This window comes from Symphalangus syndactylus, chromosome 5 (genome assembly GCF_028878055.3).
Source record: "Symphalangus syndactylus isolate Jambi chromosome 5, NHGRI_mSymSyn1-v2.1_pri, whole genome shotgun sequence".
NCBI lineage: Eukaryota > Metazoa > Chordata > Mammalia > Primates > Hylobatidae > Symphalangus > Symphalangus syndactylus.
This window is the reverse complement of record NC_072427.2, coordinates 135,486,999-135,511,829: the sequence shown is the minus strand read 5'-3', so window position 1 is coordinate 135,511,829 and position 24,831 is coordinate 135,486,999. Positions and strand designations below refer to the sequence as shown.

General features: G+C 35.1%; 1 protein-coding gene across 5 annotated transcripts in view; it reads left to right on the top strand.

Moving 5' to 3' along the window:
* The first annotated feature begins 2,822 nt into the window (after positions 1 to 2,822).
* The window catches only part of SLCO1C1 (solute carrier organic anion transporter family member 1C1), a 57,253-nt gene continuing 35,244 nt past the window's right edge, over positions 2,823 to 24,831 (top strand). The window contains exons 1-7 of one of the 5 annotated variants that reach the window (XM_063640755.1): positions 2,823 to 4,777; positions 6,419 to 6,605; positions 6,729 to 6,800; positions 10,540 to 10,693; positions 12,312 to 12,453; positions 16,883 to 17,015; positions 21,945 to 22,069. In XM_063640755.1, coding sequence (XP_063496825.1) covers positions 10,565 to 10,693; positions 12,312 to 12,453; positions 16,883 to 17,015; positions 21,945 to 22,069 — 529 coding nt within the window. In that variant the 5' untranslated portion in view covers positions 2,823 to 4,777; positions 6,419 to 6,605; positions 6,729 to 6,800; positions 10,540 to 10,564. Of the gene's footprint in view, positions 4,778 to 6,052; positions 6,801 to 10,539; positions 10,694 to 12,311; positions 12,454 to 16,882; positions 17,016 to 21,944; positions 22,070 to 24,831 lie in introns of those variants that run through there. The other 4 variants (XM_055280438.2, XM_063640756.1, XM_055280439.2 and 1 more) reach the window with 4 other exon arrangements.

Below are 24,831 nucleotides of genomic sequence, written 5' to 3'. Positions count from 1 at the left end.
TGGCTCTGAGTGGAAGGGAGATGATTGGCAGTCTAGTCTGAACCTTTAACGCCGTCCTTCAATTAAGTGTTCTCAAAACAAGTCTTAAGGAAGGAAAATTTAAATTACATGGTGTGAGGGGTAATAATGGGTAAGTTGTAATGGAGACTAACATCCAGGCCAGAAGAGAGGGATTATTCTGATCATTACCTAAAATAGGAAGCCTCAGACATCAGTTTAGTGTGTCCTTGTTCACACCAATTCACACATAGTCCAGCTTTACAGGTCACCCCCAAGCCTGTAAATTCTACCCCATGTGGTTCAGCGGGCTTGGGGGTGCTTTCTATCTCTAAAATTTTTGGTACGACTTGTTCAGATGAAATAATTTCCAATAAGGGATACCTTCACCAGAATACACAATGGTTCAATTACCCTGGAACCAAGGCTACTATTTGGATTCTTTTTTTATACTTTAAGTTTTAGGGTACATGTGCACAACGTGCAGGTTTGTTACATATGTGTACATGTGCCATGTTGGTGTGCTGCACCCATTAACTCGTCATGTAACATTAGGTGTATTTTGTTGTCTCATGTTACTGAACCATCAGGGTAGAAAGTGATTGATCCCAATTTACTAGGCTGAAGTATGGTTTCTGATACAAAACAGTGGCAAGAAAGATTGTGTTTGGAACACGAAGAATTCTCCATGGAGCCCTTAATGCGTCCATGTTACATAGTGAGTGTGGTGGGACACTGGAGTCACCCAATGAAAACAGAACCACTAAGAAAATTGACCTTGCAAGAATTAATTTGCAGGTCATCCTATCAGTAAAAATGTTCCACCAAAAGAAGTCCTAACAGAGGGCAATGAAAACATGGAATGGACAGTGGAAAACAAAAGTTTTATATCAACATTGGCTTCGTAGTCAAATATAGAAATAAATTTGGAATTTATCCACTAACAATTTTTAATCTATTTACATATGTATATATCTGTCTCTGTATCATTTACTTAAAACTCAATATGAAAGTTTTCAAATGTATTCAAACCAGAGAGAATAGTAGAGTGAACACCAGGTGCCTATCACCTAGCTCAAACAATTAATATACCGCCAATCTATTCCATATATACCTCCCAATATTTAGTGCATCTCCTCTATATGAAAATATATGAAATTCTATATGAATATATGAATTTCTATATGAAAATATAGAAATATATGAATTTCTATATGAAAATATAAATACGACATATCCTTTTATTAGTAAATGATTTGTAAAAAAAAAAAAAGAAAAGAAATGCTATATTTACCTCTAAAAAAATTATACCACCATTATCATCCCTAAAAAAAACTAACACAAATTACTCAATACAACAAATATCCACAGTGTTCTCATTTCTGAGTTTATAAAACTTCTAAGAAGATTACAAAGAAGTCTTCTTTTTTTTTTTTTTTTGAGACGGAGTCTTGCTCTTTCGCCCAGGCTGGAGTGCAGTGGCGCAATCTCGGCTCACTGCAAGCTCCGCGTCCCGGGTTCACGCCATTCTCCTGCCTCAGCCTCTCCGAGTAGCTGGGACTACAGGCGCCCGCCACCACGCCCAGCTAATTTTTTGTATTTTTTAGTAGAGACGGGGTTTCACCGTGGTCTCGATCTCCTGACCTTGTGATCCGCCCGCCTCGGCCTCCCAAAGTGCTGGGATTACAAGCGTGAGCCACCGCGCCCGGCCTCAAAGAAGTCTTCTTGTTATAGTTTGTTTCTTTTTGAATAGGTGTACAAAGTCGGTACATTGTAATTGGTCAGTTCATTTCTTACGTTAAAATATACAATTTCTCCCTCATCTCCTTTTTTCCTTGTGCTTTTTGGTTGGAAAAAATATTGAGTTATTTGTCCTAAATAGATTCTTTACTTTCAATTTTGCTGATTGTATCTTTTGTGGTGTCATTTAACATGTTCCTCTCTTCCTTATATTTCTTATGGACTGGTATTTAAATCTAACCTGAGATTTGATAAGATTAGTTTTCTTTGGAAGTAAAAAGGAGGACTATTTCAAAGGTGGTGTTTCAAGCTTTTAACTTCCATCAGGATGTTCAAAATGGCTTGAGATTTTTGGTGATATTATTGGTGGTTGATTACCTTTTGCTAAATTCATTAATTCATTAGAGGTTTGAAAATTATAATATTCTCACTTATAAGTGAGGCTAAACATTAGGTACACATGGACATAAAAATGGGAACAATAGACATGGCACATTACCTGAGGGGGAGAGGAGGAGAAAGGCAAGGGCTGAAAAACTACCTATTGGGTACCATGCTCACTATCTGGTCAATGGAATCACTTTACCCCAAAACTCAGTGTCTCACAATATACCCATGTAAAAAATCTGCACATATACTCTCTGAATCTGAAATCAAAATTAAAATTATAAAATTAGATATCTAATAGCTTAATTCTACTAGAAATTAATCCACTTACATATAATATAGAATTATAAAACTTTATAGAGAGGTCTGAACTGATCATATTAACAGAACTTTTTCAAAATGGTTAAGAATCATCCTTATACAATAACTACTTTCAATTTCTCTACCATGCCACAAAAACCAAGCTATGCAAATAAAACCCAGTAGAGCTCTACCAATCTAAAAGCAATTGAAGATTATAGTATATTTTCTACACTTTTTTCCTTTAATCTTTGCATTTGACTCAAATGAGTTTAAGGATTTTGTATTTCTAATATTGTTTTTATTAAATCTCTTCTAGAAATAAATTTGTCATCTCTGGAGAATAGTCTCTATTTTCAGACTATTTGTTGGACTAAACCAAGGTTGCACTGGTATTATTTCAGTAAAACTTCAAAACCTTACCGAAATCCTTTCAGGATACTTTAAGATTGAATTACATTTCAATGAATATTAATTACAATAAGAAAGAAAGGAAAATTATAATATTCTTATTCTCTCATCCTTTTTTGTTTATTAGTTGGAATTCTATGAAGAGAAATTTGTCTTTACTCTGTAATAACTCTAAGGAAAGAATGGAATAGGAAAGCTAGGATAAACACACAGTTTCTCCCTAAATACCACTAGTTTTAAATATATTAATATTTAAGTTGTGTTTAGAATTATTCCAAAGTGACCATGTGATGTTTTAATAGTGTTTTTAACTCATAAATTTTGTGACTTTATATGTTTCAACCATTACTGTTTTATATGTTTCAACCATTACAATTATTCTTACTGATGCTCAAACTTTCCTATATTTGATTAGCAGGAACCTGTTCAGGCTGGCTTCTGAATCCTGTTGGCACAATGTAGTCTTCAAGGCATCCTAGCTCTTATTTATGACAAGATATTCCAGGCCCATCTTGTATCTTTACACCTGGTATTAGTCACATATCTAGGATCCATGGTGCTTTTATTTATGGTGCTAGTTGCACTTATTGCTACTTAGTTGATCATTGTTTCTAGACCTTTTCAGTGGAGAGAGCTAATACACACTCACATAGATATCTATATCTATATCTGTGTCTATATATCTCCTGTATATATGTATACATTTTTCCAGACCGAAAAACTCTTAACTCAAATTTGGGTATACAAAATATTCCCTAACCTCATTGGATCTTATATTGTAGATTATATTTAAAGCCATGATATCAGATAAGGTCATTAAGGAAGTAAATATAGACAGCAAAGAAGATATTCCACAGACTGAATTTTGGAATATTCTAGCAATGAAGACTAAGAGCAAATGACCACTGAAGTAGGAGGAAAACCAGGGGTGTGTGATGAAACCAAGTGAATAAAATGTATCAAAAAGAAGGGCACATTAATGACATACAATTCTGCTAATACCTCAATTAAAATGAGGTCTGGATATTGATCACTGGATTTATAACTGTGAATGCCTTTAATGTTATTGATGAAAATATTTGCATTGGAGTGGTAAAGGCAAAACCTGATTAGAGTTGGTGAAAAATGAACTGGAGACGAGGAAATATATACCAGGAATACGACTAAAGTTTGGGCTTAGAATCATGGACTGTAGGAGAAAGAAGGAAGACAGCTAATAGCAATGTACCTTTGGGTAGAGAGTAGATGTCATGAGGACAGAGTGTAATATTTCTCCCAATATTTCTGTTTTGTTAGTAAATTTCCTAGACAAGATCATCAGCTAATAATCAGGGTGCAGCCAGAAATGAAGATTTGAGAGAGGTAAAGTGATTGGGTCATTAAAAATATTACGTCTAGCAATGCCTCTATGACTCAGTGAGTTTAGTGTTATAAATATAAAATAAGCCCTAAGGGCATGTTACTGAGTTGTTCTTCAATCATTTAAAACAGTGCGGATGCAAATACTAAGGAGAAAGAAAGTGGATTTAACTGAGGTGAGGTTTGCCTGGGAAGATCAATAAATTGAAAGAGAAACAGGAGAATTGAGGGTATACAGAAGGAAGTGATTAAAATAATTGCATGAAAAAATTCAAGTAAGGAGGAAAATGAAAATACGAGTGTCTTGGCTTGAATTGTGTCTCCCAAAAAGATATGAGGAAGTCCTAACTCCCGTACCTGTGAATGTCACCTTTTCTGAAAAGAGAGTCTTTGCAGACCTTATCAAGTTAAGATGAGGTCATGAGGGTGGTCCCCAGTCAAAGATGACTAGCGTCTTTTTAAGAACAGAAGACAGAGACATAAAGGGAGAAGATGGCCATGTGGTAACAGAAGCAGCTGTTGGAGTGATACACCTATAAAACAAGGAGTTCAGGCTGTCAGCAAACACCAGGAGGTGGAAGAGGTAAGGAGGATGCTTCCCTGCAGGTCTCAGAGGGAGCATGGCTCTGCTGACACCATGATTTTTTATTTCTGGCCTCCAAAAGTGTGAGACAATAAAGTTCTGTTTTAGGTCACTCAGCTTGTGGTACTTTGTTACTGCAGTCTTAGGAAATGCATTCATTTATATGTTTTCTGTGGTTAATTTAACACCACAATGGCAGAGGTGAGTGGTTGTGATAGAGATTGCATGGTCCTACAAAACCTAAAATATTTATTATTTGTACCTTTATAGAATTTTGTTAACTCCCTGGTCTAGAGTTTGGAAATGGGAATGAAACGCTGAAGTAGGCTACAATCCAATGCAAGGTTGCACATAAGAAGCTCTGAATAAGTGTAAAAATTATGTGCATTCAAAACAGTAACATTAACTGTGGACTCTGGAAATAAGAAAAGGAATCGTGTTGGAGAGTGAAACTGAGCCAGTTGGGAATAGACCAAATTACATTCTCAGGGGAGAATTTCATTTCTTGGTGAGGAAAATTATGCCCTTTGGGCTGGTAAATACTATCTCCTCTTTAATAAAACAGTGGCTTGGCCAGCTGTTAGACACTGAGAAGTCTAGACTAACACTCAGTGTATTCGGATGTTTGCTCACTATTTCCGATGGAAAAGTCTGGTTTGATTGTTAAAGTAAAATATTTGGCCTTTCAGAGTGTGAAAACACCATTGCTTCTTTGCAAGGTTTAAGATAAACCCATTTTTCTTGCATTTTCTTTTCTTTCTTTTGTAGTAAAATGTGCTTGAATAATATTGATTAACTATCCTGACCATTATGTGAACTAAATATATCTATACATATAAAATGATGATACCTTCCACTCATTTATTTGCAACGTGCTTTTGAATACATTATATAATTTAATCCTTAAAATAGCCCTATAAATCTGTTTTTTTTTTTTAAACAAAAAAATTCTGCTTTACAAAGGAAGAAGTTGAGACTCAGTAAAATTAAGTGGCCATCCCAGAGTCTCAGCCACTTAAGAGTAGGGTGAATCTTGGATAATTCTGGTAGCAAATTTATTTATTGGTAGAAAACAAATTCAAAGTAATACTGCTTAAGATCCTCTAAAGTTTTTCTCTTGGAAAAAGAATTTATTAGAATTGTGGACTTTCTCAGTGCAAGGATTTATTTATCCTTGGAATTAGGCAGAATAAACAATTGAATGCCAAAAATTCAATGTGGTTCTTTTCTGTTTTCAAAACTTATAGAAATTGTAAATATGAGCAACTGATCATGTCTCTGAGAATTAACTCTTTCTGTAGAGCGCTGCGGAGCTTTGATCGTGACCTGATACTTGGTCCTTAAAGATTCTAGAATACCAATGGAAAAGAAAACGTAGCAAATTAGCCCAAGAACCGTTAAAGACAAAACAAAACAAACCAAAACAAAAACAAACAAAGAAAACACAAGGGTCCCAGTGATGTCCCGAAGGAATAGTTGGCTTAAAAACTTTCTGGAAGGAGGAGGGGTCTCTGTTACAAACTTCCGCCCTCCTCTGGCTTCTGTTCCCTTACCCTCTGCCCCCTGCGGAGTTGTGTTTTCTGGGAATCAGCAAGTAAGATCACAAGTGGTCTTTTCTTTTATTCACTCTCTCCCATAAAGAAAGCTTTATCACGTGTGGCCTTAAACTTGCAGCAAATTGCAAAGAAATGGCTCAAAAGCTTCAGCTCCTTCTGTGCCCTGGGAGCTGAGATGCACGTCAGTGGCCTTGCCAGCGTGGCCAATTCTCTGCTGACTGCCAGAAAATAGAGGCCAGGAAGAAAGAGGAAAGAGAAGAGATCGCTCAGGGGTGAGACCATGCCCTTCATCTTTTCTTTTCCCCAATCTGCTCTGCTTGTGTCCACCCATGCTCTCCCCACCTGGCAAAATTTTTCAAAATTGCTGTGGCGTTTACCTCAGTTTCCTCTTTCAGTCTGTGGTGTGTGGTCCATCCTCTCGCTGAGCACATTGAAAGGAACTGACTATCTTTGATCGCTACCTCCAGGTAAGACTTGGTTCTCTCATTTTATATTTTGTGACTAATACATCAGATTCTTATGGGAGATTAACCCTTAATTTCTGTGCGATTTATGTTTTATCCATAAAAATTATCAATGAAAGGTGATGATCCCCTCGTTAGTTTGAGGAAAATAAGAGACAAGATTGGTTAAAGAAATCAGATAAACTCAAATTTGAGTTCAAATTTTGAGTCTCATGCTTTTAAGTTGTTTAGCTTTTGACAAGTCACTTAATTGCTTTGGGCCATCTAATTTAAAAAATGGAATTCTAATACTATGCTTGTTGGGTTTTTTTAAGGATTAGAAAAAGTACATACATCACCCAACACAAAAATAGTACTTATTAAATCTGAATCTGACACAAATTTGTATTGGGTGGGAAATTAGTTTCTAAACAACACACACTTCTCTCCAGCAAGTACCATGAGGCTATTTTTTAGCTTGTCTGAAGGGAGGCATCCTGGTGTCCAGAAGTCAAGTCAGGACAGAGGTTTTCCTCACGGGAGATGGCCAAGAGAAGAGAGGGAGGAGCGTGCTTGCCTTAGGACTTTCTCTGTGGCAGTCCTTGGGGACTGATTGCTGGACAGAGTCCGAGTCAGTTGCAGAGCAGAGGGGTTGAGTACATCTCTGGGATCTAACTACAACCTTCCTAAGCCACTTGTTCTCTACATTTAAAATCTGGAGGGCTGATTGTGAAACTCATGAGGACTGATTATTCAATGTTTTTGAACCAAAGGAAGAGAAACTGCTTGGCTTGTTTTTCTTTGGCCTCCAGAATAAATTATGCTCCAAACCCAGGGTATTGGATGAAAACTGTCGTATGTCTTTTCCTGGAAGAATCTATTCAAGTGGCCAGAGATCAATTAAGGATTTGCCAAATTAAAATAATTCTGAATAACTGTGTACTCTTGCTCTACTTCTGCAGTTGCAAATGAAGAGAGAGAGCCTGCAAGCCCCAAGGATCTTTCCATTCATGTCATTAAGCTTCCTTCCCTCTCTTTTTACAGGGGATGAACTGTAGCCTCCTTGGAACATACTACACTTGCAATAATTTGCGCATTAGCCATCAAGACACTTCAGTAAAGCTATGCAGTGCCAATAGTTTAAGCTGGATACTATTTTGCCCTAACACAAAGTGAACTAAGATGACTATATTTATCTATCGTTATCACTTTTGAATTTCAGTTACGGTGATTTTTGTGTCAACACCTCCATATATTAGATAACTTAAAATGTGCTATAGTATCTCAAGTTTTTCGGTAGTGTTTTTAACATAATTATTTTTTCTCTTTGGCATTAGCATTCTAGATGTAACACTTTGGATCTTTTAAAGATAAATTTCGGATAAATGACAGCAAATTTTATTATTAAACAATTTATTTGTATTTTCTGGTCACTGGCTTTAATATTACGACTGATGAGAAATAATATGATATCTGAATCTCCAAAAACAGAAGGCCAATTTGAATTATATAATTTAATCCTTTGAAGAAGATTACAATTTAAGCCATAAATTTAATAATTATCCATTTCTTATTTTAAAACCTTTCTGGTTTGTATATCTCTTGCTTGGCAATATTTTTACTCATAGTTTTGTTGTAAAGATACTTATTTAACATTGTATAACTCTGCGTTTCCCAAACCCTGTTTTCCTTGTCCTGGCAAAATATTGTTCTAGAAAAGTAGTCCTAGTGACTCAGTAGATATAGGAAGTTGGCTGTTGGTATCAGATACTGGTAAGGAAGAATCTCTATATTCTTCATTTCTTAAACTTTGTTTTTTAAATCAGTAATAGATGTTGAATTTTATCAACTGATGTTTTTCATGTACTGAAATTCTATCTTTTATTTTGACTTATCCATGTAGTAATTTAGGTGAATAAATTTCCTGTAATTAACCAATTGTTGCATCTTTCAGAATAATTCTAATCATAGAGCAAGAGTTAATTTGGATTTGCTAGCATTTACTTAGAATTTTTATAATCTATGGGCTTGATCTGAAGTTTTCCTTTCTGTGCTATCTTTGTGCTGTTTTGTTACCAAGATAATTTTAGTTTTGTCAAACTAATGGAGACAATGATTATCTGTTTCCATTTTCAGCTATCTTTCCTCAAAGAATATCCCTTAATAAAGTACTTCTGGTGCATCATCTATCTATCCTTAGTATCTTTGTTTAGGGAGTAGTTTCAGAGTATTTTTGATAATGTCTTTCTTGGCTATTTTCTCTTCTGGTTTTTATCAATATAGGTAATGAATATTTGCTAGAAATTTCTCCATTAAGTCAAGATATTAAACTTACTTCAACATTCGATGCATCTTTTTATGTTTTATATTCCTAAATATCTGTGTTTTATCTCATTAATATTATGTATTTGTGTCTTTGTTTTTTGTCTTAACACTATTAGCTCTTTGTTTTATTGTTTTTAAATTTTTCTGTTTCACTCACTCTTCTTTTTCAATTAAAAAAGTAAAGTTATGCATGCTTATAAAATGAATCCAAAAGTCTAATAATAATTTTTTTGAAACCGACCCTTGTCTCATCCTTTCTTTACTCAATTCCCACTCCCTGGAGGAATCCACTTAACTTTTAAATTGTTGAAGTCCTCTGATGTTTTAACTTCATATTATTAATGCAAAGCAAATCGTTTAAACTACTATTACTTGATTTTTCAGTTTGAGAAATTATGAATTGAAATGATGAAGGATGAGGTTTAGTGAACACAAAACAAGCATTGCATAAAGTCAAGGTGATATACTCATAGTCAGAATAGACTTCTGCCACAATACATGAAATTTGACTCCTAACATTATTCCTTTAGGAATAACATTATTCCACTCCTATTATGTGGATATAGAAGTTCTCTGTTAATGTACAATTGGGTCATCTGATAATATTAGGGAGATTGAGAAATTACTTTGTTGAATTCCTTGATTTAGGTTAGATTATCAGGCAGGCACTGAGCCATGTGGAATCCTAAAGAAGTAGGGGCACAGGATATGTAAATATTGATGTGAACAGGAAGAAAATAGGTTCAGTGTGTGATCCTGTCCTGTGAGGGGCGGTGGGAAATTAAGCATGGGAAGCAAGGCTGTCTTTTTTACTTTAAGGCTGATCAAAGACTGTTCTTTCACCTGAATTAAATCTAAGGCACAAATCATGTTGCTCCTTTATTTGTCAAACAAAAACAATACACAAATTGGACCTCTTCTTTTTTGTCATATTTTAAGGCTCACATTGGGTGCTACAGGAATCATAAAGTGGTACAGGGACCCATAATGAATGTAAAACTTCTATTTGTTTTGCTAAGAAGATAGATTTAAAGGCTTTAAAGACTTTATTCTAATGAATCAATATTCAAATAGTTGAATTCCTCTTCTTCCTTTCCTGCTTGCTCCTAGTTTAAACTGGCAAGACCACAAAGTTAGCAAAATTCTGCCTCATTATTTATTCCAAAGGCAACACTTAAATTTATTCTTTGCCATAATGAGGCTTAAACTGGATGGATTGAGAAAGAATGCTGGCTACAGAGTTCCAATAGCAGGATTAGTTAATCAGATATCCTGGTTGATTTTAATTGAAAACATTTGCCAACTTACTGTGACAACAAAAGGTAGATTCACTTTAAATTGGGTCTATAGAATTGCGGTATACTGCCGAATAAAAAAAAATTAATAAATCGTGTAGTATTTGTTTATTTACTTTTACTTTAAAAACTAACTTTGACAGATCAGAGTCAAGGAATGTGTTTATAATGGACACTTCATCCAAAGAAAATATCCAGTTATTCTGCAGAACTTCAGTGCAACCTGTTGGAAGGCCTTCTTTCAAAACAGAATATCCCTCCTCAGAGGAAAAGCAACCATGCTGCGGTGAACTAAAGGTAGAGCAACCAAGAAGTAAATAGTGTTAATGCTCTTAGTTTTCTGTCCAGATATCTTCTATATAATGAAGTTAGAATGAGAATTGTTTTCTCCTTTTAAAAAAAAAAAATGATCTTAGATGCAATTTACTAAAACCACACCTTGCCAGGCGGTGCAAGCAATCTCTACCTGACCATGTGGGTTAAATTACTTTCCTGGGCTCATTTAAATGCCCCCCCTAAACAGAAAAGAGAGAAATACTAGAAACTAGTATTTATTGAACTTCTGCCATGTGCCAGATATTAAGCCACGCACAGACATAACATTTAATCTGTGAAACATCACATTACTCCCATTTTGCAAATAAAAATGGGAATAATGTTACAGAGTTAGGAGAAGAGTTGCTTTTTTTTTTTTTTTAGGATTGTTGTATCAAACAATAGTTTTATTTTTAGTTTTTTGAGGAACCTCCATACTATTATATTTTCCAAAGAGACTACATCAACTTATGTAACCACTAACCATGTAGAAAGATTCCCTTTTCTTTACATTCTAACCAGTTTTTATTTTTTGTTATTATAGCCAACGGATGTGAAGTGATATGTCATAAAGATTTTTATTTGCATCTCCATAATGACTAGTGATGTTCAGCACCTTTTTCATATACCTGTTGGCCATGCCTTCTTTTAAGTAATGTCTATTTAGATTATTTGCCCATTGTTAAAATCATGCTATTTTTCCTTGCTATTTAGTGATAGAAGTTTCTTTTTTTAAATTATTTTTTAATTATTATACTTTAAGTTCTAGGGTACATGTGCACACGTGCAGGTTTGTTAAATATGTATATATGTGCCATGTTGGTGTGCTGCCCCCGTTAACTCATCATTTACATTAGGTATATCTCCTAATGCTATCCCTCCCCCCTCTCCCAAACCCCTGAGAAGAGTTGTTTTTTAAGTGATGCTTTGTGTGCTCCTATTCTTTCTTTATACAAATATTCACTCAACAAATCTCTGCTTTTTTCATATAAATGCTAACCTTCCCTATGAATGTTCTATCACAGACCCATGTCTATCAAAATATGTAAGCTAGATATCAAAGACGTTTTCCATTGAGAAAAATATTTGACTATGAATTTAATACATATAAACATAAACACAAGGAATAATAGTTGCACTTTTTCAGTCTGTATATTATGTTCCCTGCTGGTGGATGCACCACCATGTGAAATACATATTCCCAAGTGCTGGACTTGTTATAGGATGTCAAGTGTTTGGCTTATGGTTTCATTTACTTTCTTACCAATAAATGTCTCACCATACACTGACTCTTCAATGTAAGACTCCTTTGAGTGTCCCTCTGGAGCAGAGTGGAAGAAGACAAAAGATAATTCAATACACATTTCGCATAAAAACCAAATATATATTTTAAATTCCAAGAGAATTTGAACTTTTGAAAATTTACATGTGCTTAAGGCTGATGGAAACCTCGAACAGTGTTTGAATTAAAGTTTCAGTGATAATAAAGTTGATATTATACATTGTTCTTTGTTGTTTGTTTTGTATTTGTCTATTTACTTAGTTTCCAATTGTGTGTCAAGCTGGAGTCAGACTAAGCGTGACCTGTCATATTTTCCAGGTGTTCTTGTGTGCCTTGTCTTTTGTTTACTTTGCCAAAGCATTGGCAGAAGGCTATCTGAAGAGCACCATCACTCAGATAGAGAGAAGGTTTGATATCCCTTCTTCACTGGTGGGAGTTATTGATGGTAGTTTTGAAATTGGTAGGTATTACAGATGCCTGACTTTAATTTTAAGCCCAAGATCTTCTAGGTGTGGCTAAAGAACACCTTCTGCATTCTGTTGTCTGCTGGGATCGGACTCTATTCATAAAATCTTTTTTTTTTTTGGACAGAATTTGCCATGATCTTATTCGACAGGAGAGGCAATTTTCTCAGAGCAATCAACAGTAAATTTTTCCCCCTAGGTGTTCGGTATTGTATAGTTCACACAATTCAGAGTTCTACATCAGAGTAAGTGACTTTCTTGGAGGAGAGGGTGAGATGCTAATTGGTATTTTGAGTTATAAATATGTAGAAGTGTCTTTACAGAAGAACAATACACCCTGGGAGCCCTGTGATTCAATTTTAGAGATGTGGAATAATCCAAACGCGCTCTACAAGAATTTACTGCAATGATGAAAGAAGTTACATCATAAAAGGGATTTTTCCACCCAGTGGCCTAGAAAGAAGAATAAAGGGATTCTATTACCAAGAACACGAGATCAGAGCAGGCAATAAAAATTCAAATCTCAGGTGTCTTTGGTTAGCAATTGACTATAGACTCCTTCTTAGAAATTAAAAAGATCGAGTAACTTGAGTCACTGTTTTAGAAGTAATTTAAAGAGGATAATCCTAGTTAGTCTGCTTCCTGAACTGATAAACTAAAAGGCTTTAATTTTTTGTTGAAGTAAACAAAATAGTACCCTCTCTGGTCCTTAAGGCTTGTTTAGATTCAGATATATGCTATAGTAAAACCTCTAACTGCTCCAATTTTAGCTTTACCTGATGAACTTTCGAAAAAGTGAATAAATATTTTTCAACCCTTTAACAATTTCTTTTCATACATACTATGTGTTTTGGTTCTTACTCTGAATATCACAGAAAAAATAAAATGAATAAGTAACCTTTTGCCTTCAGGCATTTGCTTCCCAAAGTCATCTTTTGTCATCCTTCCAGAATGACATTTCTTAGTGCCAAATTTTAATGTCCACACAAATAACTGGGCAATATTTTAAAAATCTTTTTTAAAACCTGAATCGGTAGGAACAGGATAAAATTCTGCATTTCTAATAATAATTATAAATGATGCTGATGCTTCTAGTCAGTAGATCACATTTTGTGTAGCAGGTTTCCAAAACATCTGATCACATCAATCTTTTATGTAATTTGCTTAGATTGGCCCGGATGGTTGATTTATTCCTTGAGCCCTGTTCTACTGATGGCCCTGCACTGAGTAAGGGCCAAAGAGAATCAAGGTAAAGGGTGACACATTATATCATGAGAGAAAACGAGGAGAAAGAGGTAACTGGTGCAGATAAAAGAATAGAGCAGATATGAGCAGGCAAAACATTATATATCATGATGTTTTGATGTCTTTCTCACTCTAGATTATTATATAAAAATATTTTAGAGCTGAAGAGGCATAGAAATTATTTGGTCCAAAGTTTTGTTTGGGCTCCCAGGTCCCGACGCAGCTTGAGAGACAAAGTTTATATTTGATAGAGTATACTAAGTTTTCACAGGAAGTAGCAGAAAACCATGACTCTAAATTCACATTAATTCTTCCAGACCATTCTAGGTATATAAATTATTTATTGGATTAGTTGCCTTAAAATGGCTTAAAAGTTCTCTTACTTCCATTGAAAACCTTTATCCCAAACATCACAGGTTTGCCCTATTTGAATTACATAAATTTCCAGACAAATGACTTTGCTGAACATAATCTTAATTTACTTCTTTTGCCTCTTTTCGCATTCCTTCCTTTCAAGATTCTAGAACAAATATCATCCTCCATCTTTATGTTATTTGTATGTGGCAACTTTGTTGAAATTTTATTAGTTTTAGTTGATTTTCCATGGAAACTGTAGAGTTTTCTGGACAAATTGTCTAAAACAAAATATAATTTCATATCTTTCTTTGCAACTCTTAGATTTTTTTTTGTTATTACCTTATTACATTAGCCTCAGTACTGTGTTGAAGAGAAGCATTTACAATGGACATCTTTCTCTTGTGTTTGACCTTGATGCAAATACTTTTATAATTTTAGTATTGAGCAATATGCTTGCTTTGTGGTTTTGATAGATACACTTTAAAAGCTGGTTTGCTCAGATTTGTTTTTTCCTAACATAAATGAATGGTTAATTTTATTTAGTACTTTTACGGTGTCTATTAAGTTAACCATGGAATTATTCCCCTTCCATTTGTTATACAGTGATTTAATTAATAATTTATTTTTACTTGATGGTACTCTTGTACTACTATAATGAACTGTGCTTGGTTGGGATATTTTTATTTGTATATACTATTCAGTTTGCTAATATTTTGTTTAGGATTTTTACATCTATCTTCATAACCAAGTTTGGGCTCTAATTGTCTTTTCTTATATTGTCTTTGTCCAGTTTTGGTTTTAAGAAAATAGTAGTCTTACAAGATGAATTGAGTATCTTTCTTTTTTTTCTGTTATCTAAGTGTGTGTGTGTGTGTGTGTGTGTGTGTGCATAGAGAGACAGAGAAAGAAGAAAGCAAGAAGTTTGGTAAGATATTTCTAAAACTTTCTGTACCTGTTTTTTTGTGAGAGGCTAATGATGGTAGATATGGAAGAATTTTTATATCCAATTTCATTTTTTAAAGATTTTGTGTCATCATTTATATTCCAAGTATATCTCCTGAGAACTCAGAAAGGATAGTAAGGAAGCAAAAACTTTGATAGATACAGTATATATGTGATATGTAGATATATATACCTATATTACAGATACTGAACTCATATTGTCTTGTGTATGACATGCCCATTAATGTAACACAGAAATAGCTTGTAAACAGGAATCCTTTATTGTGTGGTATTGGTGGAGTGTAGGTGAGAATAGGAAAGAATTGCCTATAAAGTGAATGTCAGGTTTCATTTTATGATGGTTTGTATATTGTGGTACATTAACAAACATATAGATAGAATTATCAAAATAATATGATATACAATGTCTTCTACTAAATACTTAAATTTCAAATGAGAAATCTTGTGCTCAATTATTAGTTTTTTAATATGAACATTAAGAAGAGCTTAATTCTTCTTGGAGCCATAAAGATTAGGACCACTGTGCAAGTCATGTTTCTCACTATCATTCTTATTATCCTCAAGCCCACAAAAATTACTGCTTTATTTCCAGTTTACTAAAGCTGGCAATGTGAGTGAACAGTAGTAAATTAGATGATTGCTTACAGATGTAGGGAAACAGGCTTTTGCTCAACAGTTGGAAATGAGGAGAACTTCAAAGCAAGGCCACCCATTAGCCATCACAATCAATTGCTGGGAAATTGTTAAGATCTTACTCTATTTAGCATGGTACATCTTAAAAACTAAATATCTCAAATATAGCTAAAGCTTTAAAGCCCTTTGAAGTCTAAAACCCTAAACAATGTTTATCAAAGCATGTTCTAGGAATCATCTCCATCAACACACTTGAGTATTAGAAATGCAGATTTCTCGGCCTGACCTCAGATCCATGGAATCAGAAATGTTTGGTACTTGCCAAGAATCTGCATTTTTAACAAGTTTCCATTTCCTTAACCATTTCCTTTCAGTATTTTTATGCACAGCAAAGCATGAGAAATATTACTTGAAACATGTTTAATCACTTATCACCATCATCAACTAAAAGTAATGTGTCACATGCTTCATTAGAGACATTTTAGAAAACCATAATTTCTACTTTCAAAAAAACTCAATATTTTTGAACCATTTTTCACAAAAGAGATAAATGGGCACATTTTATAGAGATTTTGTATTTCATAAAATTTGCTTTATAGGCATATGTTGACATTATATAATTGATGTATACCTGAAGTCGCCTATGTGGAATAATTTTTATTTCTATTTTGAGTCTTAATCTTTTTGTACAAAGTTTATTAACCAATCATAAAGTATCATTTGTGTAAATGTGTTTCATCATTTTATTTCATTTAAAGTGAAGTACAGTTGTGTTTAATTTTTCTATAAAGGATATCAGCTAAATAATTTGTAATGTGTAGTCCATGAGCAATTAGAACACTAATAGAAGTTTTCACAGAAATTTTAATGAATAAAGAAAAAATAAGAAGTTTACTTCAAAATTACTAAAAAATATTTAAGAGAGAAGCTAAAGGGAGCCTTCTACAATTTGACTTACTGATAAAATATTTTACAAGGACAAATAGGTTGGGTGAAGTGAGGTAGAAGGATTGAATTAAAATATTTAGATAAAGGGATGAGGTGATTGAAGTAATGAACATGAGAATTTCAAGGGTCATCTCAGATTAAAGGAAAAAAATTAAATGATGCAGAGATGGCTTAGTTAAAAGAAAACATTGCTTCGTCTGCTGTACACATTCATTCAGTTATGCTGTTGACTTCTTTCTAAGTTCTCTAATTTATGATGTTTTATTCTTTTCCTCAAAGGGAATCTCTTAGTTATAACATTTGTTAGCTACTTTGGAGCCAAACTTCACAGGCCAAAAATAATTGGAGCAGGGTGTGTAATCATGGGAGTTGGAACATTGCTCATTGCAATGCCTCAGTTCTTCATGGAGCAGTAAGTCTAAAGCAATCATCTTTTCCTTGCCTTTCCAAACAACTGCATTTCTCCCCTTTATGATGACTATTAATTATGCAAATTTAAGCTTAACCCATGATAACTTTGTCTTACTTTTATGACATTCTCCTTGGATAAAATTTCAGAACAATTTTATAATTTTTCTTCTGACAATAAACTGTAAAAAATTGATAGATTACTGTATATTGATATCAACAAGATTAAAGAAAGATTTTACCTACTATGTTTGAGTCAAATGCTTTAATTTAGCTGTAGAGGCAAAATATATAACTGAAAATAAATTAACATGTGGTAAACGTCAAATAGGTAATTAATAAACACTGCAGACAATAAATTCTGGATTACGGAACACTGGCTGCTAGACAATTAACACAGGGATATACTATCAACTCAAACAAGTATTCAATGTCCATACAGTATCTCTTAGACCTTTATCAATGGAAGCGGGGTGTCTGTATCCTGTAACCCTAAAGTCTACTTTTGGTACTTTTGTTAATACATGCACACGACTTCAGTAGTTCCAAAGATTTTTACCTATGTCATTTTTACCCTTATAGCAACCTGTGGGGTAGAAGAACATAGTTTATCTTTTTTACTTTAGGGCTAAGGACCGGACCCCATGACTTGAAAAGTTTGATGATCTTTTGTAAATTTAGGTGTCTTGTAATTATGGAACCAGAACCCTAAAACAGGTCAGCTGACTTCTCAGGCAGCAGCCTTCATACATATCCACGTCACTGTCCTTCTCTGTGTTTATCTATTGCTGATAAAAGAAATGACTACCAAAAGGTTTCAGAGTAAGAGAATATTTTAGAAAATTATATTTCAAGTGATACTTTATTGTCCACTCTAGATCATTCTATCAGGACAGTTTAGAGCTGGAGAGACTTAAGAATGATCTAGTCTGAACTTTTTCTTGAATTTCTAGACCACTTATGTAAGTACAGTCAGATTTTGACCTCCCTGGCCAATCTATCAAGGTAGGGCTCAGAATTCTCTGAGAGGGAGCTTTTCTACCCATTTAGATGAATTCCTGGGACCCTAAATTTTTACTTGGAGGGAGTTCTGTGGTTTGGGCACTTCTGCCTGCTCTTTGGACAACGTCCTTCTATAGGTCAGAAGTTTCCTTGATCATTGAGATTCTATAAAAATGTTATGTATGTTCAGCCTGTAGAAAGAATGGAAAGGAGAAGAATGAGAAAATGGGTCTCCAACCTGCCTACTCCCTGCTTGATCTTTAGTTGTGTTGCTATTATCTGTTGATTCATTGAGCTTCCATGTGACAGTTTGCTTAAGGGAAAAAGCAGCTCCACTACTGAAAAAATTAAAAATGTGAAAGTAGTCACATAGGATAGATAAATCCATTACACCAGACTTAAATCACTCTGCAGTGGATCAGTAGCTCTTCTAAGAGACAATGGCTACACTACTTAATTTTTCTAGGTCTCAGTTTCTGCATCTTAAAACAGGTATTAAAAATAATTCCTAGCTGATAATGCCATTGCAAATATTAAGTGAGATAACACAGGTAAAATGCTTATCAAGGTTACCAACCTAACTAGTAGCTATGTCATCATTGTTGTGTGTTATCAATCCTTTTGGCTAATTAAGCCACCTGGTTTTAACCAGCAATGGTTTTGTCTTAAAGCTGCTGTATACAGATGAATAATTTTATTACTTTAAGTTAGTGACAAATATCGAGTACCCATATAAGAAAATCAGAGAAAAAAATGTATTAAAAAGAAAGTCGGACAACCAGACAGGCTAGTGTTGACAAAGGATATCAAAGGGACAGAGACAGATTCTTATCCAACATTTTTGACATGCTAGAGGGTATATTTGTTTATTATTTAATATATTTGCCAGGTACAATGCCAGGTAAAGGAGCTATTTCTGTGAGAAGACAAAATAGAACAAAAACACACACAATTCTTCCTTCATGAAGCTTGCTCTCTTTCCATCTTTACGCAACATTAGTAACTAATTGGGTACTTATCCAAAATATGATTTTCGTTCTCTAAGAGATAACTATGCTCTGTCTCCTTTGCAGAAATATTCTTGATGTCCAACAAAAGCTATTAATCATGGATAACAACTATTGAGGGCCTATTCCTAATAGGCTGTTTAGTTTTATGCATTAGCTCATTTAACTCATTAATTAAGCAAGTGTATATATATTTGTGATATATATATATATATATATATAATTTTTCTAGGCAGTAAAGACAGAGTAGTGACAAAATAATCTCTGCCCTCATAGATCTTCTGAGGAGGAGACAGAAAATAAACAGATAAATACAGTATGTCAGAGAATGTTAAGAGCTATAGAGAAAAATAACCCAGTAAAGACACATAAGGAGTATGTGTGGTGGGTCGGGGGTGGTTGCAGTGTCAAGTAGGGTAGTCAACGTATGGCTCACAGAGTTGGTGACATTTGAAGACCTGATAATAGTAAAGAGGACAGTCATGTGGATATCTGGGAAAGAAGACATCTAGCCTAAGTGAACAGTGAAGGCAAAGTTTCTTCAGCAGAAGGAAGTCTGGTGCATGGATGACCTGCAAGGAGGCCTCTGTGGCTAAAATGCAATGACCACGGAGAAAGCACAGAAGATGAATGCTGAGAAGTAAAAGGGAATGAGAGAATATGTCAATGTTGTCTCTCACTTTGATGGACATTTGAATCACCTGAGGCTCTTGGTAAACTGCAGATTGTGATTCAGTGGCCCTGGGGTTGGTGCTGAGATTCAGCTGATGTTGCTGGTCTGCAGACCATCCCTTAAGTCGTAAGGTTAGGCCAATTACAAGAATTTAGTTTGTCCTCTGAATGAGATGCAAAGTTTTTAGAAAGCTTTAAGTAGAGTGACATGATCTTACTTATATTTTTAAAGGATTACACTGACTGCTGCTTGGAGAATTGACTCTGGTGGGAAAGCTTGGAAGCAGGGAGACTATTTAGGAGGCTACTGCAAAATTTCATACATCAAAGTCAACAGTGCATCAGTCAAGATTTGAACGCGGGTCAGAACTAAAGCCCCTAATATAAAAGCATTTATAATATTAGTCCCAGATGTAAATAATTACACTTTTGTCTCTTCTCCAACAGAGTCTCAATAGGTACAGACCACATCCATAGCTCTCATTTTACAACTCAGTTAATTAAAACCTAAACGTTAATTTTTTTTAGAGTATCACAGATAGCAATTAGTAACAAAAGTGGCACTTAGATAAGCTGCCAGTTATTTGAAATCAAAATAATTATGATGCTTGCAACAGTAACCTGTTGACAGAAGGAACTGAGTTAAAATAATGAAAAATTTTCAAAATACTCCATGATCACCATCCATACCTACTTCAATAGTCTTGAAGCATCATAACAGTCAATGGTTTCTCTGTAATTATTAACAAAATAAAATTATATTTACCATGATTTCAATGCTAAATGTTCTCATGTGTAGTTAAGAATTGAAAACAGTTAACCTCATTAAGTGATTCTTAACCTACTATGGTCAAGGAACCCTTTGATAAAACTATAAAACCTGTAACCCTCTTCTCTTAAGCATTCACATAAAAACATACATACAAAAATGTTCTTACTTTTTCAGTGGGGTTCAGAAACCCATTGAGGTGCAGATTGCACAAAACAGATTTAAGGTAACCTGTTTATCAACTTGAATATTTTAGTAATGCAGTACATCTTTTCCTTACCATGCTGAATAAACAGTTCTTTACTATTTTTTTTTTTTGGTGGGGGGATGGAGTCTCGCTCTGTCGCCCAGGCTGGAGTGCAGTGGCGCGATCTTGGCTCACTGCAAGCTCCGCCTCCCGGGTTCATGCCATTCTCCTGCCTCAGCCTCCCAAGTAGCTTGGAGTTCTTTACTATTAATATGCCAATGCATATTCCTGTGATTACTAGTCTTTAGCCAAATAGTGCCTGAATAAAATGAGAATCAAGATGATATTGAGATGTTTTCTTACCAGATACCTCTTCCCCAAGGGGTACAAAGAGTGTGGAGAACATGGCATATGAAGGATAATTTGAGTGCAAGAGTATAGCTGGGGGATTGTAGATTAGCATTATCACAGGCTGCCCACTAAGCAATGGCTCCCTATCCCAGCTGCTATCATGACCTTATAAAGACGGCAAAGGGTGGAATTAGAAGTAACTTGGTGCTATACTAGTAAGCAGTAGAGCACAAGCAGAATATTATCAGGATAAATGGTACAAAATCCATGTGTCATTTTCCATTCCCCAGAATCAGCCTTGTAATTCTACTAAATTTACAACTCTAAATAAAGTATGCTGATGGCAATACATTGTTCAGTTATGGCTCTTTCTCTGACTCGGAAAAAAATCATGATTTTATCGAGTTGAATACTTTTTCACCTAGAGGGGAGGTGATTTATAGTCACTAGTTTGCTTTAAGACGAGCCTCTAAGAGTACTTTTTACTTTTATTTTCTGTCATTAATTGACTGGCCCAGGTATGGTGTAAAGCAGGAATGTCTAAATTTTGGGTTCCCTGGGCCACATTGGAAGAAGAAGAATTGTCTTGGGCCACAAATAAAATACACTAACAACAGTTGATGAGCTAAAAAAATTGCGAAAAAAAATTTCATTATGTTTTTAGAAACTTTATGAATTTGTGTTGGGCTGCATTCAAGGCCATCTTCGGCCACATGCAGCCCACAGACCACGGGTGGGACAAGCTTCATGTAGAGTCTGTGAGCCAGATCGTCTGGCTACCTCTTCAGCAAAAATCTACTGTTAAACGCTGGCTTGGTTTGGTGAATTAGGTTCAGAGACAGCTGCAAGCTCAACCTGGTACCCCAACGATTCATGTAGCATACACATAATATTCTTAGTATGATGTTAATGAGTCTATCACAAGAAAACATTCTTCTTATACAGGTACAAATATGAGAGATATTCTCCTTCCTCCAATTCTACTCTCAGCATCTCTCCGTGTCTTCTAGAGTCAAGCAGTCAATTACCAGTTTCAGTTATGGAAAAATCAAAATCCAAAATAAGTAACGGTAAGACCATTTTTTTAACTTGACTAAGCAAGCTTTTTTAAAAAAAGACCTTATATGTGCTTTAGGATGGACAAAAATATCTATGATTTTTGCTCCCAAAAGCTTTACTACTTAAATTGAGATATCACAGTGCCATAAAAATTCCTAGAATATAAAGCAGTATATGATTAGATCCTAAGAAAATATACCAGATGATCAAATCTTATGGAAAAAAGGAGCATTAATTGATAGTTCCTGGGAAAATCTTTCAATGCTTCTGAATAAGTGGGTTTTGAAAGCAGGATGAAACTAGTTTAGGACATACAACTCTCAATCCATTGCTCAGATATGAAAGAAATATAATTTTTCCTATAAGTCAACTTAATTTCTGTGTTCCGCTACTTTTTGTCAGAATGGCAAAAGTGGAATCTCAATTTGTCCCCAACCTCCCTTTTTGTCCCCAGGGCTTGTTTACATTCTAGGGAGCTTACATAAGAATAAAATGGGCAGCTGTGGTGGGAGCTCTTGGTGTTATCAGTTCCCTGCCAGCTTACATATCTAAAACCCCTGTGGTCACACTGTTTGGTCATACTTGTCACCATGGGGCCATCTTATGTCCATGTTCATACTTTTTTTCTCACAGCAGTTCTCTCTAGTACAGAATTGGCCATCTTAGATACATGGAAATAATTCTATTTTTCACCTGAGCTAGGATGCAGGAATTTTATCAAAGTGTCTAGTGTTCCAGATGGCTGATGCATACAACACAGCAATGCTTTGTCTGAGACACCCTTGGGAATATGGGAGTACTCTCTTCTGTATCACTGTAGACATTGGAAGTCCTATGAGTCAAAGGCAGGAATGCTGAGCTAGACTGAAATAGAGTCTTGCCTCCTGCCTGGGCTTCACCTGGCCGAGGTAACACAGATTTTCCTTACTCAGAGTAGCCATGAATTTATCCATAGGTGTTTACTGTGTCTCTAGGACTCAGTACAGGCAGGAAGAGCAAATCCCTCTTCTACCTTCAGCTTCCCTTCAGCATCAATATGCTCCACACTCCTTCCCTGCCACCTCCCAATTTCACCCACTACGCCTAACTGGAGGAACCACATTGTATACAGGCAGAATAGAAGCCTTTCTAAAGTTAATATATACCTGCCATCCATCCAAATCTCTTGTCTATTCCACAAGACCTTTTCACTCCCCTAATATTCTCATTAGTACATTCTGTTGAGATGTCTTTTTTTTCCAGGCAATGAACCCTGGCTGTTTGAATGGAGGGGCCAAAGGACTAGAAACATATGGAAATGTGGAAGGGGAAGGAAGGGGAGAGCACAGAAATGTAAAAAGTTTACCCTCTCCTGCTGTGGCAAAAGAAGGAACGCATTCTAGACAAAGAGGAGAATATGAAAGGGGGTAATAGATAATGTTCAGGAGGATGCATTCAAATCAATGGACAAGAACAGCAGCCTTGTTTATGTAAAAATATAATAAATATGATTTAGGTTCAAATAAGGAGGCAGGGAGCTGACTGAATGGCTTGTAGTTTTATCTGTATACAGTGTACAGTCAGGGAAGATGTTTTGTTTTGACAGCACAACTAGTTAGGAAATATTTAAACCTGAAATGTAAAAAGGTGAAAGGTGAAACACAGGGCTTAGACTCAGTAATTAAAATGTGTTTAATAAAGGGAGAAGTTAGCAGACAGATACAGAGAATGACTCGCAACTCAATTATTTTCCTTCCTTCAGGCAAGGTCCTGTTCCCTTAAAGTCTGTTTCCTTAGACATAGTGGACACAAGGCTCACCCTAAAGCTGATGATAAGGATCTTCTCAAAACTGCTCCACATACAACCCTCATCTCCCCTACAACACTCTACAGCAGAGCTGTCCACAGAACTATCTGTGATGATTGGAATGTCTTGTATCTTTGCTGTCCAATACAGTAGCCCCTAGCTGCATGCGACTATTGGGTATTTGAAATATAGTTAGTGTGACAGGAAAGTGAATTTTAATTTTATTTAATTTCAATTTTAATAGTCACATGTGGCTTATGGTTATTGAATTAAAAAGCACAGACCTAAGGTGTCTACACTTCTCTACAAGAAGACTCTCCTACCAACAAGCTTCTTAAAATTATACAATTGCTAGGGCTAGAATATACATTACAGTTAATTTTTAGAAAAGGAATTCATATCATATTTTTGGAAGCAGAATCGAAATCCAGAGAAGACAAGTGAAAATTCCATGGTCATTTGAACTTTTCTAGAAGAGGCAGAGTCAGATAGAATCCACATGAGTGCAAAGAAGTCTTTTCTGTTAGTTATGCAGTCTGATTCACTTGCCCAAAGGTGTTCACCTTAGTTCTTCACATAATCTATTCTTCACAATCAAAAATTAGTTTAAGAGTTATTAACAGGTAAAGATAACTCCTACCTCATAGGATTGTTAGGAAGATTCAATTTAAAAATGCCTGCAAACCACTTAGTTCAGCACGTAGCAGAGAAAGAACATTCAGCAGTGATGAATGTTGGAGGTGGTTAACATTATCAATTTTATTAAAGCACCTAAACCTTCAAAGCTATGTTTCATTTATGATATGAGGGTAATTATCCTAGTGCACATGATCACATTAAGACATGAATTTTATGAAAGCATTTAAAAATGGTTAGCCTTGAATTTTACTCTAAAAATGCTGTCAAAAGATTTCTTTTGTTGGAATAACTATACTGCTAAAGTACAGGAATTTATAATTTTTATGTAAATTTGTTTCCAGAGTCTTA